Source organism: Gymnodraco acuticeps, unplaced genomic scaffold, assembly GCF_902827175.1.
Source record: "Gymnodraco acuticeps unplaced genomic scaffold, fGymAcu1.1, whole genome shotgun sequence".
Taxonomy (NCBI): Eukaryota; Metazoa; Chordata; class Actinopteri; order Perciformes; family Bathydraconidae; genus Gymnodraco; species Gymnodraco acuticeps.
The window spans coordinates 1,365,980-1,384,712 of NW_022990047.1; the positions used below are offsets into that span (position 1 = coordinate 1,365,980).

Here is an 18,733-nt window from a genome sequence, read left to right on the forward strand (position 1 = left end):
ATATATGTTCTTACAAGACTATGGGGAGCTTTTCCAGCAGCCAAAAATCGGATAGCATCCCCAGGTGTTACAGATAGAGGATCAGACTCAGAGGAGTGGAAAACCATTGAGGCACTTCGCACATATCACCCTGGAGATGGAGATGAAACCATGGTTACAGTGCAAACCAGCACATGTGCATTCCATGTAGGTAAACAACAAAACACACATTTCTAAACTGTACAAGTTAACCAGATAGAACTGGAGGCCACAACAATCTTGGTTTAATAATTCATTTTTTAAGGTGGATATTGGGAGGCTCTCACAGTGCAGTGAGTACTTCCGAGCCTTGTCCCAATCCAGAATGAGGGAGACTTCAGAGAGCCTCATCCTCCTGGACCATGTGTCCTCCTCCGTCTTCCACAATCTTCTTGAGTTCTCCTTCCATAATAAGTTTAAAGTCCCTCAGGAGGATTTGGGCTACCACATCCAGGTAAACGGACTTCCTTTCTCTACGTCTATTTAAACATGTCACTTTCGGAAATCTCATGCTTTTGCTTAGTGTTGTAATTCACCCTAAAACCAAACATATTTCTCCCTTTCCAACTCTGGAGGTCAGCAGCTATCTCCTGGCTGAGGCCTTCCTCTCAAAGTGTCTGTCAGTCCTCGAACTCAGCCCAGGAAACTGTCGGTCCTACCTTAGTCTGGCTCAGGATATCTGCTGTGTGGAGCTGAAGAGGACTGTGTTCACATACCTGAGTAGAAACCTGCTGGAGCTACCTCACCTCATAAAGTATGCACTATTTTGGCTGTCATTAGGATTTCCTACAGTTGACCACGTTTCTTTGTTGTTCCTAAAACTGGTGAATTCCTCAGGTGTCTGAAGGATCAGGAGAAAGAAGAAGTTTTCCACCTGAGGAGGACACATGGAGACCGACGTATGTGCAGCCTTAGGAAAGAGAACCTGACTACTTGGAAAGACCCGGAAACTGAAAGTGCCCGACATATCTTCACCCTCAGAGGCTCAGAGGACAGCGGACACTGGTATCCAGTCACAGAGCTTCCCTTCAGGGCTGATAAGTGGTGTTTCACTACAGTGGTGCTGTATAACTACCTATATGTAATTGGAGGTTACCGGCAGCGTGTGAAGAGAGGCTGGGAGTTCAAGATGGCCTCCTCACGGTATAATCCCTCCACTAATAAGTGGGTTTCCACAGCTCCTATGATTAAGGTTAGTGTCTGTTTTACCCAAAATTAAACATGCCGTTCATCTTTTATTTTATTTTTATTTTTTTATACCTGTGTTATTTACGTTCTCAGTGTTATAATTGATTTAATTTCTATACATTTTGTTTTTCATATTCTCATGTTGAAATGTTTTGGATTTGAGACCTTATACATGTTGTTGTGACCCCTTGTTAAAGAATACGTTCATCTAAATGAAGTACTATTGGATGTAAAGGGGAATGTGAGAAAATAACTAATAAAGAATGCTTTTTTTTAATTTTAAACATGCCTTTCTTTCTGCAATCATTTGTTTTAATACTATTGAATATGTTGCACCCACAGCACAGAAGGCACTTCACTGCAGTGGCCTGTGAAGGCTGTATCTACGCTGTGGGAGGCTGGTACTTGGACTCACTGGTGACCCCAGACTCCAGCACAGCTCTTTACACAGCTGTAGAACGCTATGATCCCTGGGAGGACACATGGAGGTTTGTGTCCTCTTTAACAGTGATGGCAGGTTTATGGAAGGATACTGAGAACAACATGTGATATGTTTTCCCCTTAAATACAATTTTTCCATTATTTGTTGATCGATTAGTGACTGAATTTGATCTCTGCCTCAGGTTTGTCTCCTCACTGCCGCTCATTGACTTCCAGTTCACCATGTCCTTGTCCTATGATGTGCCACTTGCCACTAGCCTCGGAGAGTGTCTCTACGTGTTGGGGAGCGTCCAGAGGACTGGAGAGAAATTGCTGCTGCAGTACAACACGAGGCATGGTAAGGCAGAACATGTTTGCAAGAGGAATAGGTTTTTTTTAACCATCAACCTTAGTTTGTACCGTTTTGATAATATTCTGACATCAACAAAATAAATGGTGCTTATGTATTCTCTTTGTTTTTTAGACTCCTGGTCTGAGCTGCTTCCCACCCTTGCCAGAGCAGATGCAGACCTCCCTACTCTGTATTTCCTGGGTGCCACTGACAGGCTGGTTATAATTGGTGGGAACAACACAGAAAATGTGGTGACATCATTCTGCGTACAGTCAAAGAGATGGGGCCAGGTACAAAAAGCTTCCTCACATCACTAATGTGTATCTGAAATACAAAGACTTCTTTCATATTGATGCCTTACATTTGACTTGTGTTATCTTTTTTTTCTTTTAGGTGCACAGGGCGGAGAAAGTTGCATTTGCAGGACAGGGGACAGTTGTAGGGGACCAGGTCCTCCTGCCGAGTATAGAGCACAACGCTGTTGCAAGGTTGGATCTTCAAACTCTCTCCATCAGCGTGTTTACTCCTCTACCCATTTCCACCCGCTATGAATCTGTCTTTTATCTTCACTTTTGATGTTATTGTTACCTTCTTTTTTTTTTTAGACTTTCTGCACATATTTTGTGAATATAAAGCATATAAAATAATCTCCCTAGGCCTAGATGGATAACAATTATCTGTTTTATCTTCTCTCTAAAATCTCCATCCTGCAGTTTAAAGTTAACTAGTAAAGGTATATTACTGTTAAACATGTACCTAAATCACTGTATTACCCTGGACAAAATAATAACTAAAAATAATTACTTAATTTTAAAGAAAATGGAGTGCTCTATGTGTACATGTGTGTTCTTTATATATAAAGTCTCTGCTGTTCTCCCTTGTTTGTGAGATTTAAATAATGTTTTGTATTGGTTTATAAAGGTTATTTAAAAATAAGAACCAAAATAGGGTATGCTGAAAACCCCGACCCAGTCTAATATTAGAGTATTTATTAGTATTTGAAGTTGTAACGGTAAAACCAAACTGGTTTGTAAAAATGTCAGACAAAAATCAAGACAGTATGCATTTCTCTATCTCGTCTCAATTAAAAGCACTCAATTCCATTTCACAGAGGCAAAATCACAATACTTGAATCTGCTGATAATAATCTGAGATTTGTATGCCGTTATTCCTATTACACGTATTTTTATTATAACAGCTAAATAGGCCCGCTGGTTGCACTTTCAGCCGTTGAAAGGAAACATCGCATTGCTCTCACTGCAGCAGATTCAGTTACAGAGCTCAAGTCACATGAGGTTAGGCTCTGTCTATGTTTGGTGTCTTGTTACAAAAGAAACATGTGAGAGAGAGGAACAGGCAGAGAGGGGAGAGAGAGAGTGGTGTTGGGGAAGGGGAAGGAGGGAGAGAGGGAGGGCAGGAAAGTACAGGAGACTGCAGCTCTGATCTCACTACCTGAGGAAAGCTAAATGAAGGGCACTGGAGTCACACAGAGCACACAAGAGTACAGAGGAATTTCACTGGCCCACTGACGCAAACCAAGGTCCCTGCTTTCATCTGCCTCACTGGATTATTATACTCACTGTTCTGACATAGGTAAAGTATGAGTCTTTAGTTATAATACTTATTTAGTTAGCCATGCAGTTAGTTGTGTTAACTGTTTAGGTTTTCCTATTTGATTTCGTAAACTCCATGGTTAAATTCCATACAAGTATAAAAGGGATGAAAATACTGAATCATTTAAATATTTGAGTGTTTTCTTTTTTTAATCTGTAAACGATGTCTGTAAACCAACAGACAGGTGAAACTCATGATGGGAAAGTAAAGTGCTGACAATTGCATGTTCACTCATTTTCATTTGTTAAACAGTACAAATTAATGCTGACCTCCACATGTTCTCATATATTTTCACAGTTTTCTGTAATACTAAAGGGTTTAGCATTCATCTGTTGGAGGTACTCAGTGTTTATATTTTCATACCCATCTGAGGTGTTGCGCATGCTCAGCCGGAGAGTACTGCTATATCTGGCCATTGAACTTTGTCCCACTTGGTGACTGTTTAGTCACATGACATGGAAAAATAAATCCTAGTCATACTGGCCATTAAAAGAAGTGCTTTATGATAAATAATTCAACAAGGGCATTCCATTTAAAAGACATGAACATAACTTTACAGTTCACATATATATGTATACATTTTTGTTCATAGTGCTTTAAAGAGTTTCCATATCAGTTGCCTTCCCTATCAAGTTTTGAGCAAACACTACAGACGCAACGTTCCTTCAAATAACGTCTCCACTGTGAGCCAGATATGTTGGAGTCTACCAGTGTTATGTTACCCTTGATGTTTTAATTAGTTAAACAAACAACTTAATAACAACATTAAAGGAAATTCCAAAGGATTGTTAAATTGATGAATAACTCAATAGAAATTAGGATCTTTGCTGCGGAATCTTTATCCACAGGGAATCGATATTCAGCGATCTAAAACAGTAGAAAATATGGAATAAGGATATTGAAATCTTGGGAGAGTCCATACTAATGCATGCATTTTAATTTGAACCATATGGATAAGGTAAACAGCTTTTAACATTAGGGATGAAGTGATCAAACGTACCACTGAACTTTATAGTCCTTATCATTGTTGCTTATTTTTACCAGTTTGAATCCAGATGACATAAAAAGCTTCCTTCTGATTTCCATTTTAGTCGCTTCTATTCAGAGATGGCTGAGGCCCATCAGGCGGTGGGTTTCCAGTTCACTGTGCGCCCGGATGGTCTGGACCTTAAACTGAGTAAAGAGGTCATCAAAAACATCTACTTGTCTGGAGTGACCGCATGGAAAAAGCGAGCCATTCAATTCAAGGTATATTCACACCTTTGATTATCAGTGTTAACAAATGTGGAGTCACTAAATAACAAACAGACTTTAGAGTGTAGCATTAAAATCCTCTGAATGCATTTGGAATAGATTTGCATTTTCACTCATTCATTAATCTTCTGAACAGAACATAGGAGATCAAAATGAATATTGTGCTGATATCAAATCTTGTTGCTTTTCTTTCACAGAATGGTGTTTTGGCTGGCGTCTATCCTGCCAGTCCCTCCAGTTGGCTGATAGTTGTCATCGCCATGATGAGCTCTTTGTACATCCCCTTCGACCCCTCTCTGGGGATGATTGACGCCCTCAAGGAAAACCTACCACACAGGTTAGAAATCTCCTTCAGCCAGTATTCTTCTTCTTCTTCCTTTTCTTCTTAAGTGTTTTGGTTCAGCATTAAAAAACTCTAATGCACCTGGAGGTTTTCTTAGATGAGCTCTGCAGTGAATCAACTACTCATAAACAAAGTATTTTTTTCATTTTACTGTTCGATTTCATACCTTTCTGTACTAACAAAAGGGAGTGTTGTTCATTTTCCGAGCAGACATTGTATGTCGGTGCAGACCCGAGCGGTGCTGAGTGCCATCCTGTTTGCCACTGGACTGTGGCTGTTCCTCATCTACCTCCTGAGATACACTCTCAAAGCTCTACTCTCCTACCATGGATGGATTTTTGAATCCCATGGAAGAATGAGCAAATCTACTCAAATGTGGCTGGTATGTTTGTTTTTATGTCGTTCACTTTAAATTGTCAGGGTACCAGTACACCATAAAGCTTTGTTTTCCTCAATGAGTGCAGAGTGTATAGTTGATTGTTGTTATATGTTGCTGTTACAGAGGGTCATCCTTTACACAAAGTATATGATGTTGTTGGTGTTGTTTGTCTGTTATCAGAGCCTGGTGAAGATGTTCTCTGGGCGCAGGCCGCTGCTCTACAGTTTCCAGGCCTCCTTACCCAGGCTCCCTGTGCCCAGTGTGGATGATACAATTCACAGGGTGGGAAATTACACATTACAAACCACACATAACCACAAACACACATGTGGCTTCTTGAAATGGATAACATGGACACAATAAATGAATGTCATTAAGTGATATCTAACATCACCATTTGTCATGTCACCCTTGATAACCTCACACCAAATATCACATTTCTAAGTAACATTTTGACTAAGCACATAACGTACATTTAAACCTATCTAGCTCATAACCTAAACCAACCCAATGAAGCCTTTTGCAACACTTTGATTAATGCAGCTTGTTAGAGAAAATACATAATTTGTGCTCCCTTCCTGCACATGTAGATGTCTTTCAGATATTATGTATGTGTATTTGAGCTGCTCCATTTCAGCTGTGTTTCCACACATCACTACTCTTATGTCCTGATAACATCCCCCATGCTTTCCCACAGTACCTGGAATCAGTGCGCTCTCTGCTGGACAGTGAGCAGTACAACCAGATGGAGACGTTGGCCAATGACTTTAAAGATTCCTTAGCAGCCCAGCTACAGAGATACCTAATCCTCAAATCCTGGTGGGGGACAAATTATGTGAGTAGTATTTAAAATGAAACAACAGTGTTACTAAAATTAACTAAATCATATTGATATAGATTAATAAAGTGTCATCTTTTATAGGTCAGTGACTGGTGGGAGGAGTACATTTACCTCAGAGGCAGGAGTCCTATCATGGTGAACAGTAACTTCTATATAATGGTAAGAGTCTCAGTCTGTTATACCAGTACAATGCATTAGTAAGGTTATTGTCTCATCATCATCATCATCATCATCATCATCATAATGTGGAAGTAGCAGTGTGCATTCTGAAAACAGTAGTGGCAAGGTAATTCAAAAACCCTCAAAGGAGGGCCTATTGAAGTCAAAGTGAAAGTCAACTTTATTGTCAATCTTTCAGTTTTTGTGTACAGACAGAGAGATCGAAATACCGATTCCCACAATCCCGAATACAATAACAAAGATATATAAAAATATGTATACAAATATGTATATACATATATATACATATATTTTATTATAGGAACAAAAACAAATGTGTTTCAGCTTGAGGACCTGATATCTGTTTGTGCCATTATTATTATTATAAATCATAATATAACAAATTGCAATGTTTGGAGTAAATGTCTGTTTTTGTGATTTATATTTGTCTTTTTGCTGAATGCATTAGGACCTATTGTACGTGAACCCAACACATCGACAGGCTGCTCGAGCGGGGAATGTGGTTCATGCCATGCTGCAATACAGACGCAAACTGGAGCGTGGTGAACATGCACCGGTAAGGTTTGCCATGACTTTGACTTCTTCTGCCATCAATCTAACCTAATTGAAACCACCTATGGTAAGACAGTGAACCTACGATGATTTCATTATCCCTTTTTTCCTTAGCTGAGGGCTTTAGGGACCGTCCCTATGTGTTCCACTCAGATGGAAAGGATATTTAACACCACCCGCATCCCTGGGATAGAAACAGGTAAACAACTGGTCAGGCCTGTACAGTTTAAGACAAATACAATACTCATCAACATTCACCATCAACACTCAAAATCATAGGGGCAAAACTGGGTTGAAACTTGATGTCTTAGCATGTTTTCCATCAGCAAGTTAAATACTTGCTTTGTCATTAAGAACTGAGGTATGAACATAAGTGTGACTGGCTCAAAAGTTTCAGCCACAAGTCTAGACTGATTTACCCTCTAACAACTACTGTAAGAAAACATCTATCAATCTTATGCAATCTGCAACTTCCCCCCTTACTGTTCCCCTTGGTGTCCTCACATCCTCCTCTTCTTGTTGGCCCTTCCCTCAGATATTGTGCAGCACCTGACTGACCGTAAGCACCTGGTTGTCTACCACAAGGGCCGTTTCTTCCAAGTGTGGCTGTACACTGGAGGGCGCCACCTCTTACCCAGTGAACTTGAGACACAGTTTCTAAGGATCCTCAATGATACTTCAGAACCTCTGCCAGGAGAACTCAAATTAGCAGCCCTGACTGCAGGGAACAGGTATAAAATCACACAGACACACATGCTCAGGACACATGCTCATTAAGTGACTGTCTCTCATTTTACCAACCTGCAAGGACACTCAGATCCTCCAATGTTTCACTTTGAAAAGTACCTAGAGTCCATTAAACATTTTTTAAATTATATATTTGTTTAACTTAGTACTTTTTAATGCATGTAACATATGTAACATATGCAACATTAAGCTGTCTGTGGCTCTTTTTCTGCTGTAACAACGTACATTTCCCCTCTCTGGGACTAATAAAGGTATTCTGATTCTGATTACAAGAAAACTGGAAAAACCTCAATTGGAAAAAAGTAAATTAAAGACCTATCTTTTTAATTTGGCTTATAATTTGTAATAGTATCACTGTTCATGTTTTATTGTTTTTACATATTTTAATTATGTTCCTCATTTGTTATTGTCATTTTTCTGTCATACTCTGTAAAGCATTTTGGGCTATGTCAAGCATGAGAGGTGCTATACAAATAAAGTGTATTATTAACACACAAAATGTCTTACTCTGACATTCCTCATTAGAGTTCCATGGGCTCGGGCTCGGAATAAATATTTCAGCCAGGGAGGAAACAAAGCTTCCCTGGACGCCATTGAGTCCGCTGCCTTCTTCCTGACGCTAGATGACGAGGCGCAGGGTTATGACCCTACAAAGACCAAATCGCTTGACAGTTACGCCAAATCGCTGCTTCATGGAAAATGCTATGACAGGTAGGCAGACAAGTCAGTTGAAGGCCTCTGCTATTGGATTGTAGTGCTTTGTTTCCCTAAAAAACGTTTTTCTTCGCAGGTGGTTTGACAAGTCCTTCACCTTAATCTCGTATCCAAATGGAAAAATGGGCATAAATGCTGAACATTCTTGGGCCGATGCACCAATTGTTGGACATATGTGGGAGGTATAATGTCTGCTGGAACTGTTTTTTAAAAGTATTCAAAGTTAGTAGGTATCTCCATTCACCATTTCCTGTCTGTGTAGTATGTCCTTGCAACAGACTGCTTCCATCTTGGCTACACAGAGGAGGGACACTGTAAAGGGGATGTGAACAAAGGCCTGCCAAATCCCACTCGCCTTCAGTGGCAGATTCCAAAGGAGGTAAAACAGAGCTCTTAATATTTTATTAGCATTGACCTGTTTGATTTGCATTTGTTTGTGTTTGCTGCATTAGCTGTGTTTTTATCACAGTCTACCCTCTCTTAGTGCCAAGATGCCATTGAGACTTCATACCTGTCAGCCAAGCAGATAGCTGATGACGTGGACTTTCATGGCTATCTGTTTACTGAGTTTGGAAAAGGACTGATCAAGAAGTGCAGGTGCAGCCCTGATGCCTTTATACAGCTGGCCTTGCAGCTGGCACAGTTCAGGGTATGGCTGCCGTCGCCATTTTTAAATCATCATTGCTCACTTTTGTCTTTGAAAGTTTGATCCGTCACTAAATGTCTTTAATCCATCTTCTGTTTAGGACCAGAGAGTGTTCTGTCTGACGTACGAGTCATCAATGACTCGTATGTTCAGAGACGGTCGGACAGAGACGGTTCGCTCCTGCACTTCTGAAGCTGTTGCCTTTGTCAGAGCCATGGAGGAGGCAGGTGCAACAGTAAGCATTAAACACAGAAACATTTCATTAGGAACAAACCACTTGAAACCAAAAGGATCTGTTGAGTTAGATTCTGTGGGAACAACAATATGTATTATAAGTAGTGGATTCATAGAAATGACCAGCAGGAATTAAGAAAATAAATCCTATAGTGCAGTTAACACTTTTTTTAAAAAAAGCAAATAATTAGACTTTGGACATATCTGGTGCCATATGTGTTATAAGGCTTCCAAATACGCCATCAGTGACTTGGTGTGGACACAATTTGAAAGGGCATGCTGTGAGGTGTCGCTTTGTGCTGCTAAGGACCTGGGTCACCTGGACCCAGAGGCAATGTGTCTCAGGGTGTGGTTGCCCTGGACTCTGAACTCACTGATATTCTGCCAGGGTTACCTTAACTCCTGCATCAATAGAAATAAGCTCATTGTGATCTTACCTCAATGTACAGGTCTGACTATTTTGTGCCTTTTTGCTTTTGTAATCAGAATGCCCAGAGACTTGCTCTTTTTCGGAAAGCAGCAGATAAGCATCAAAACATGTATCGTCTGGCCATGACTGGCTCTGGTATCGACCGTCATCTCTTCTGTCTCTACATAGTGTCCAAATACCTTGGTATCGACTCACCATTCCTTACCAAGGTTAGAACTGTTATCATCCCTATCATTTTATTAGTTTCTCGACGATTCTCGAACCTACCTATCACAATTATTCTCCTTTTTTTAACTGCTGTAACATATTGTGTATTTTCTTCTAGGTGCTTTCAGAGCCCTGGAAGTTGTCTACTAGCCAGACTCCACAACAGCAGCTCAATTTAGTCGACATCAACAAGTTCCCTAAATATGTGGGTGCCGGTGGTGGATTTGGCCCTGTGAGTTTTATTGTTATGTTGTAAAGATTAACATGTGCTAATGTTTTCACCTAGGTGTCTAAGTACTGCAGCAGTTTGTGCAGTAATATTTAAATGGTTTGGCTTTGTTGAAGCTAATGTACTAGCACTTTGAATAGTTTGGCATAGTTCAAACTAATGTACCTACATGATTCTTGTTACTCTGTACCCTCCTGGTTGAATGCACTTATTGCTTTGGATAAAAGCGTCTGCCAAATGAAATGTAATATAACAACATATATTGTCTTCCACCAGGTGGCCGATGACGGGTATGGTGTATCTTATATAATTGTTGGGGAAAACCTCATCACATTCCACATCTCCAGCAAATTCTCCAGCCCTGACACAGTAAGAGCAGACAAATATAGCGATGCATATTATAGATCCATCTGTCGTCATTTATACCATCTTTCTCTCCCTCTGTCTCTCTCTGTGATCGCCTGCAGGACTCATTCCGGTTTGGTCAGCATATTGGCAAGGCCATGCTGGACATCCAAGCCCTTTTCAAGTCAGAAAATGATAAGAAGATGGTGGAGCAGGCAAAGCAAATACAGATGGAAAATGGGAGAAAGCATAAATAACAGACTCTGTAAAGAGGCATGCTGGATGTGGCTTGCATACAACCTCTTCCATTCTTCATTCAAAGAAACAAAACAAAATGTAGTGATGTATTTGCTTTCCTGGTGGGTCACACAGGAGCTGGTCATTGCACTAAGTCAGACTAAATGAATAGTTTTTACTTCACTAACTTATTGAAATATGTTATCCTTAATATTGGAATTGTTTTTGCAATGATTGGTCCTCACTCCCTTTTGTCAGTTCATGCCAAAATCTGTATATAAAGCTCATGTTATTTAATAAATCGAAGTATAAATACACTTATTGTATGGTCTCTTGTTTGTGCATATTACACTTTTAAATATATCTGCTAAAAAGAATGTACTACTATAAATCATTTAATATCAGTATTTATGAATTGCTGTTAATTTTCAGTTGTAATCTTTGATTAAAGTATTAAAGATCATTATACATCTGTCACATATACTGTAGTAGCTCAACTTCAGAGGCTTTGGTGCAATCAAAAGGTAGAAAAGCAAATCACTAAAATTGCATTTATCATACTTGTTAGTGAGAATTATGTTCTATTCTTTACACATTTAAAACCATATAAGCACTTTAAAACATCAGAACAGACACAGAAAAACAATCTATAAGAGAAGTTTATTTTAAGAGGTGTGATTGGGGTCAATGTTTCCCCTGGTATCCATATGAACATTTACAGGGCTCTTCCAGATTCATCCAGGCTATTTCGGAGAAACTAAATAGATATGGACTTCGATCAGCTGGGAGCTTCATGACAGTACATCAGATTGCTCACCACAACTTAAAGCAAGCAAAACTAAATGCACCAGATCTTGAAAAAAGGCAACACTTTTACAGTTTTATAAGTGTGTGAAAACATATTGCAACTCTATACACCATACCATATTACCTTCAATATGATTACATTTTGGTTATACATATGGTGAAAGCTTAATCTCCTGAGGGGTATGCAGATTTCTTCACATGTCATAAATGTGAAAGTCATGAGGGCAGCCCTTAGAGCAGGCAAAAACAAACCATCTTCTATTTGAATATTTATTAGTTTATGTGGGGACAATACAAAAAGTCAAAGTAATAAAAAACAAACCATTCTGGTCACACTCAGTTTCTTTCAAGGCATCAGTTACAGCAATGAAGTAAAACTAGGCTTTATAACTGTACAAAGTGAATGGACAAAAAAAAACACCATCCCAGAGTCTGCTTGTATGATGAGAGCCACTTTAAAGACCCCAAGAGGCAACAAACACCAGACTTCCTAGAATTCAAAATGAATCTATCACATCATTGTCTTCGTCAACATCATTCTCTTATCAGAGGCTGCCTGCCAATCACACACATTTAACGAAACAGAATGCAACAGACACAAAAGGCAAAAGGATGTTTAAGTATGCTCTAATCTTACGTATGTTTAGCATGGGGATACTGCAGGTTGAGTCCACTGGGTGATGACATGCCCCATTGGCCACTGTGTGGGGCTGTTTTTCATGTAGACGCACACCAACCCAGTCTTTTCTGTGTACATACTATTTTGTGTATATATTTAAACACTCTAGGATGGTTTTGTAGTTTGCGTGTCTAAAAACACTCAGCGGTTCGGGTCTATGATGCGGCACAGGAGGATTACGAAGTTGCTCCAGGAGTCGGGTTGACATTCTGCGTGGCTGCTTGTGGAGCCACCTCTATGATCCGTGGCTTGTCAATGATGCGAGCAGTGCGATTTCCTTTCTCTACAATTCCTATGATCCACGCTTGGTGGCCCTCGCCGTATTTTGGGGATTTGATCTCAGCACAGAAACGAGCAGCCTGTTCTCGAGGTAGACAGATGAGCAGGCCTCCTATAAAGGAACGAGATTGTGTCAGTCACAAGGGTCTCCGATAGAGATGTGTATTGATGCTTGTGAGTGTGAGAGTCTTATCCTATGTTTCTGAATGTTGTGATTAAGAGATGTTATCATCTTTTTGGGCTCCTCTTTGTGGCCTCAAGGCTCAATTCTCAGTCCAGGCTTGTTTTACTTTCACTAGATCCCACTTGAACATATTGTATACCAGAATTACTGTAATCTTACTGCGACAAAAGCTTAAAACTATGAATGTTGTTGTTTTACAAATGTTTCAAAAATAGGTGTTCATTTTTAAACCATTTCCAGACCACTCAGTTCTTCCTTTCCCTTAAACAAAAACCAAAGTAAGTATAGCTTACAAATTACCTTCAGTCCAACTTCAACATACAATTACTATGACATTTCTGTTTCTTTCTGCTTGAAATATTTATGGATTTCTTTTTTATATTTTTCTGATTAGACTGCCTTAGCAAATTATGACCGTAGAAAATTGTGAATATGCATCAGTCTTATATTGATGTTTTGATATGTTGGTGCGTCCTGTGAAGCCCTTTGTGAGGGAAAATGTAAAACGGTTAAGACACATACCAGATGTTTCAGGGCAGGTGCCATGCATGAGTCCAAACATGTTCCCACAGGCTTTGGACACTGCGGCCATCTTGGCAAGCACCGGGAGGTTGTGGATGACAAATGACACTTCACTTCGTTGTTGCCGTGCCAACGTCTGAGCGTGGCCAAGGATGCCAAACCCTGTGATGTCGGTGGCGGCGTGAGCGTTGAAGGTGTGCATGAGACCAGCCGCTACAAAGAGAAAAGAGAGATAGATGGCATTTTGATGAATTAATTTGATTTGTTGGTTGATATTAGGGGGATGCACAATTATTTTCGTTATTGAAGATTAGCGAGTGTGACGAAGAAACATTAACATCACAGGGTTTGGCATCCTTGGCCACGCTAAGACGTTGGCACGGCAACAACGAAGTGAAGTGTCATTTGTCATCCACAACCTCCCGGTGCTTGTTGTTGGTTGATATTAGGGGGATGCACAACTCCGTTTTCGTTATTGAAGATTAGTGAGTGTGACGAAGAAACATTAACTATTGTGTTATGCCAAAGACTGGCCAAATGTGTGTTGTTTTGAAAGAAAACAAATAACCATTATTTATATATATAAATATATAACACATGCAATATATAGTATATATATATATATATATACATAGTATATATTGCATGTGTTGTAACCACGAATAGGTGATCCAATACTGTTTTTTTCTTTACGTTTGGGTTTTTTAGCAAAGACTTCTTAGCCACAGTCGGTGCAATGCAGCAGTTACTGCAGAGGATAGTGCTGTTCACAAAGAAGGTCCCTAATTCACTGTTTTTATATGACACACAGCTGATGTAGTAGTGAGGCCATATGCGTAGCTATGGGTGGGCCTAGGCCCACCCACCAAAAGGCTGAACAATTATCTGGAAAATCTGTCACAGCAGCCAGTGAATGTAGCATATTGTAAACTGTCTGACTTTCAATACTTATTTATTTTTCGAAAATTGTACATTGTATCTTGCTTTTTACAAATTCAGATATTATTATAATCAGTTTATTTTGAATGGCAGGTGCCAATCACTCCCGCCAATCCAATCAACGGGCGCGAGCGGCGCTCCGATTTCATCCAGTAAGCATGCGCTATGCATTGTTGTCCGGAATCAGTAGCCTTTTGGTAAACTAGCTTGACAAAATGGACATTATTTCAGTGTTCAACACTAAGCCCCCGTCGACCCCTGCCTTGACCATCAAAGGTATTTGGACTGTAATAGTATAAAACATATCAAATGTAAATTTGGTAGATATTGTTTTTGATAGTTTTGCAATTGGACTTTACGCAATGTGTGTGTGTGTGTGTGTGTGTGTGTGTGTGTGTGTGTGTGTGTGTGTGTGTGTGTGTGTGTGTGTGTGTGTGTGTGTGTGTGTGTGTGTGTGTGTGTGTGTGTGTGTGTGTGTGTGTTTATGTGGCCACCGTTCCAGTAGCCTACTGCTAGATTTATTTTTAAATAAACGAGAATGAGAATGTCGGTACCGCTCTGTGTATCCATGCTTTATTGTTGATGCTGTTGGCAGCTGTGTGTTTGTGCAGCCGTGCCATGTTATACTGTGCTGGTGTTGTGTGCCTGTAACATGACTTTTAATATGCGGCTCGTCTGAATAAACTGTTTTGCAATCAGGCAAGTATAGTTGGCTTAATGGTGGCTTATTTCAGTTAACATGCGTTTTAGGACATATTAAGTATGTTTGGCACACCTGATTTTGTTGTGCCCACCCACTCTTTGATATCTGCCTACGCTACTGAGGCCCAGCTTAACTGAATAATTAACAGAAAAATAATGATTCATTTAAAAAAAAAAAAAAGTGAGAGTATTACAGCAATTCAAAAATGTGGACACATTCTTAGAGGTTTTACCTGTCCTGTTGAGCCGAGCCATGTTCATCATGGCTTCATGGTAGGCCAGCTCTACATCCTCCTGGGTTACCACCAGCTTGATCTTGTTCCACTTTTCAGGCTGAGAGTAAAAATAAAAAACGTCAATTGCGTTGGTTTGCATGCTAAAAACAAGAATTGTACAGCAAAAGTGATTCATGATTGAGCATTTTGACTTACAATATCTAGCCACTGGTGTACTGCAACCGCCACTTGTGTTCCGAGTGGCTTGGTCAACACTAACACGTCTCCTGGCACTGCATTGTCTGGCCTGAGAAAATCAAATACATACATTACAACTAAATTATGCATTATACATAAATAAGAAAATATATGTAGTAGCAACTCAAATCCTACATGATGAATTCGTTGGGTTGGCAGACTGTTGTTGCAACTCCTCCCAACACCACCCAGGGGTTGAGCACCGTCTGTCCTCCTGTTACTGATGTGCCCGCCTCCTCTGATGCATCCTTAAAGCCCTGGATGACCAGCGGCATGACTTTGTCTCTCTCCTGTAAAGACAAGAAAATAAATTCAGAGCACAGACATTGGAAAAAAATGTAATTATATAATGAAACATGTTATAAAGTAACAGTTTACTGTAATAACATGTTGTATAAGTGGTATTGCGTTTTATCTACTATTACACAATTGGTTCTTCACAGTTATTGACCAGAAACTAGATCCAAAAGTGAATGCATTAACGGAGATGCTTCTTACCTTCTCTGACATTTTGTTGCTGACCCCCAGAAGCATCAACATGTTGTCACACTCTGTCACTCCCATGGCATACAGGTCACTTAGAACATTGGCACAGGCAATTCTTCCCTACAAAATAGAAATAATATTAATGAAGCACATCTAGGGTTTTTGTGTAAAGTAGGCCTCCAGCACAGCGTACAAAAGTAGACAGACACAGAAATATAACAGTGGCATCTTTCAGTTTGTCACATAGGTGTATATGTAATAATACCACAATGGCATTAGTAATATCCATAAAAGAAGAGATCCATACCATCATGTAGGGGTCATCCACAATGGGGTAGATGTAATCTGTTGTTTGGACCAGGGAAAGGCCACCATGTCTTAGTGGGATCACACAGGTGTCCATGCCTATGCCTTGAAAGATAAAAGAGTTCACTATGTGATATATTGTTCTGATTCTGTACCAACAAAATCCTGATTAAAGAGCAGTTAGTTTGAAATTGACTGCTGGTCTTTAAACAGAGATTACAATGTTATTGTAAGCAATCTTTAACTTAAATCGTTTGTTATTATAGCGCTATATGAAGATCCTTATTACCTAATCGTGGCATAACTGCCCCCAGGAACTGTTCATCTTCTTGATAGTGGTTCTCCTGTAGGTTTTCTAGCAATTTCTGTAAAACATCTTGGGGCACCTGTGACCAAAGACAATAACCACCATGTTGTTATCACACAATGTTGAATCAGATCTTCTTATTCAGTTGGATAATCATACAAAGATAGTAATGCATCCGAGGCAGATGTTCATAAGGAGAGCTAACCTTGCAGCCTGTGCCCTTGAGCTCAGCGAAGCGTGTGAGCCGGAAGTTCTTGTCCAGCTCATAGCTCTCCGGGTTAAAGGACTCCCTCACCGACATGTCTGTAGAAGCTCTGGGTCTTCACCACTACAACCAAATCAATGACCAGGACAAAACAACAACATATAGGTTATAGGAAACACTGTTTGAATGTTGCAATTGGCTAGAAAAAAATCTTGTTAAATGTGTATAATTAAACAAATAAATGAAATATAAATGCATTCACCACACTGCAATGCCCTCTGAGATTATTAACAAATGTTGTCTTTTGTGCATCTTTTTGAGTGAAATATGACAAAAGACCAATACGCTTCTGGAAAATCTCCAGCACTGCAATGAATCCTTATGAGTCAAAGGGCTGAGTGCTGTCTTATTTAGGGTCGCCAAGAATATCTAAGAATTATGCATGGGTAGCCATCGGCCAAAATGAGTTGAACAATATCGGCATGAATCCAATATTGTGCATCTCTTTGACAAACAGTCAAAAACATAAAATATATTCAGTTTTTAATTCTAGAATACAAAGAAAAGCAGCACATTTTCACAATTGAGTAGCTGATAATAATGTAAACAGTTTACAAAATCCCTGCGGATACATTTGTCCCAGAGTCATAAATAACGGCAAAGCCAAATTAATATTTAATAACTCCAAGTTACACTTTAGTTACAACTACAAACAATTATATTGTAAGTAGTCTATTGTATTGAACTGAATAACATTACCCAGACACATCTATGTTTGGGGTAAAATTACATTGATGTTGACAGACAAATCAATGGAAAAGCATTTAATTCGTCAGTTTTGTACGAAATAACATTTTAAAACTCCACAATGAGCGTGCTCACAGATTCATATTTTCACAGTGAAATAAAAATAAATGCTTGAATGACCCAGAATAACATGACAATAGTTCAAGCTCAGCCACCAGACAGGGTTATTGGTTAATTATAACCCCGGTGGTTGTTTAACCTGCTGTAAACGGGGCCTCGGTTTGTACACAGTGGGAGTGTTCAAGAGACAACATGCTGCTAAGTTCATTCAACCCTGCGGCACTATAATAATATCATTGCCGATCAATGTTACAATATTCGGTGAAACGAATGCCATATTATTAGCAACAGGGCGCTGAACTGTAATACATATGTGCTGATTGTGACAGCTATATCTTTTTACGCTTTTTTGTTTTGCTGAAAATGCAGTTTCCGTTGCCATGCTAGCTTTCGCTTGCAAAGGCTGGTCAATGCATGAGGTGATGAGCAGCTCTGTGCAACAAAGAACACCGAGTGTCTGAGTGTGCGAGCTGAACTGCATTTAAAAACACACACCGTAAAGGCGAACGACTAAATGTGACACATAGTTGTGTAACATAGTGCCAGCTCGTTCACATGTAAGTTGAAAAGTTGCCGTAGAGCGCCGAATAAAAATGTCGGCGGCGGAAAAAATTAACCCTTTCCTGTCCATCGCCATGCGATGTGTGCAACATCAGTGTTCGTATCAATAAAACAGCACTAAACATGCAACCTGTGCAACGTTTGTAATGATATGTTGCAATATAAGTGTTTACAATGGCTTTAAATGCGATATTAGGACCAAAGCGGAGTTATATTCTTGCAACATTTCCCCTTTAATTGCTGTGTCCAGTTTATCCTTACCAGCTTCACGTTAGCGGTGGATCCCGACAGAAGAGCGGGGATGGCACCAGAATGCATTGGGGCCAGAATCGGGCGTCCTTGGAGAATGCCTGACGGAAAGTGAGACATTTTTTTCTTCTTACTCACAACTAGATGACAAAAAAAATAGCTAATCACGTACAATGAAGTATATTTGAATTAATATACTTTTTTGAGCACGTATATCTTTATAAAACAATATATGGT

At 39.7% G+C, this 18,733-nt stretch overlaps 3 protein-coding genes across 5 annotated transcripts; 2 read left to right on the forward strand and 1 right to left on the reverse strand.

Moving 5' to 3' along the window:
- Window positions 1–150: 150 nt before the first annotated feature.
- LOC117545700 (kelch-like protein 1) lies at window positions 151–2,852 on the forward strand. Its single transcript, XM_034215602.1, has 8 exons — window positions 151–186; window positions 284–472; window positions 594–772; window positions 856–1,210; window positions 1,549–1,694; window positions 1,830–1,984; window positions 2,111–2,268; window positions 2,372–2,852. Exons 1-8 carry the CDS (start codon window positions 151–153, stop codon window positions 2,552–2,554), a joined length of 1,401 nt encoding a protein of 466 aa, XP_034071493.1. The 3' UTR covers window positions 2,555–2,852.
- Window positions 2,853–3,398: 546 nt separating this feature from the next.
- cpt1b (carnitine palmitoyltransferase 1B (muscle)) lies at window positions 3,399–11,247 on the forward strand. The gene is made up of 19 exons (XM_034215707.1): window positions 3,399–3,571; window positions 4,684–4,840; window positions 5,044–5,183; window positions 5,400–5,571; window positions 5,749–5,850; window positions 6,266–6,403; window positions 6,491–6,568; window positions 7,038–7,145; window positions 7,256–7,340; window positions 7,677–7,872; window positions 8,414–8,599; window positions 8,679–8,784; window positions 8,865–8,981; window positions 9,087–9,251; window positions 9,349–9,483; window positions 9,969–10,121; window positions 10,238–10,351; window positions 10,625–10,717; window positions 10,816–11,247. Exons 2-19 carry the CDS (start codon window positions 4,700–4,702, stop codon window positions 10,948–10,950), a joined length of 2,364 nt encoding a protein of 787 aa, XP_034071598.1. The 5' UTR covers window positions 3,399–3,571; window positions 4,684–4,699; the 3' UTR covers window positions 10,951–11,247.
- Window positions 11,248–11,993: 746 nt separating this feature from the next.
- On the reverse strand, window positions 11,994–18,597 carry sephs1 (selenophosphate synthetase 1). Of its 3 annotated transcripts, XM_034215699.1 has the most exons (10): window positions 18,509–18,597; window positions 16,820–16,942; window positions 16,597–16,693; window positions 16,309–16,412; window positions 16,014–16,121; window positions 15,651–15,805; window positions 15,474–15,564; window positions 15,276–15,375; window positions 13,402–13,614; window positions 11,994–12,807 (listed from the first exon to the last, which is right to left on the reverse strand). In XM_034215699.1, the coding sequence occupies exons 2-10, from the start codon at window positions 16,913–16,915 to the stop codon at window positions 12,593–12,595; spliced, it is 1,179 nt and encodes a 392-aa protein (XP_034071590.1). In that variant the 5' UTR covers window positions 16,916–16,942; window positions 18,509–18,597; the 3' UTR covers window positions 11,994–12,592. The 3 variants fall into 3 exon arrangements, with proteins under 3 accessions (XP_034071590.1, XP_034071593.1, XP_034071592.1); XM_034215702.1 differs by lacking the exon at window positions 13,402–13,614; XM_034215701.1 differs by lacking the exon at window positions 18,509–18,597 and having other exon boundaries at window positions 16,820–16,961.
- Window positions 18,598–18,733: the final 136 nt, after the last annotated feature.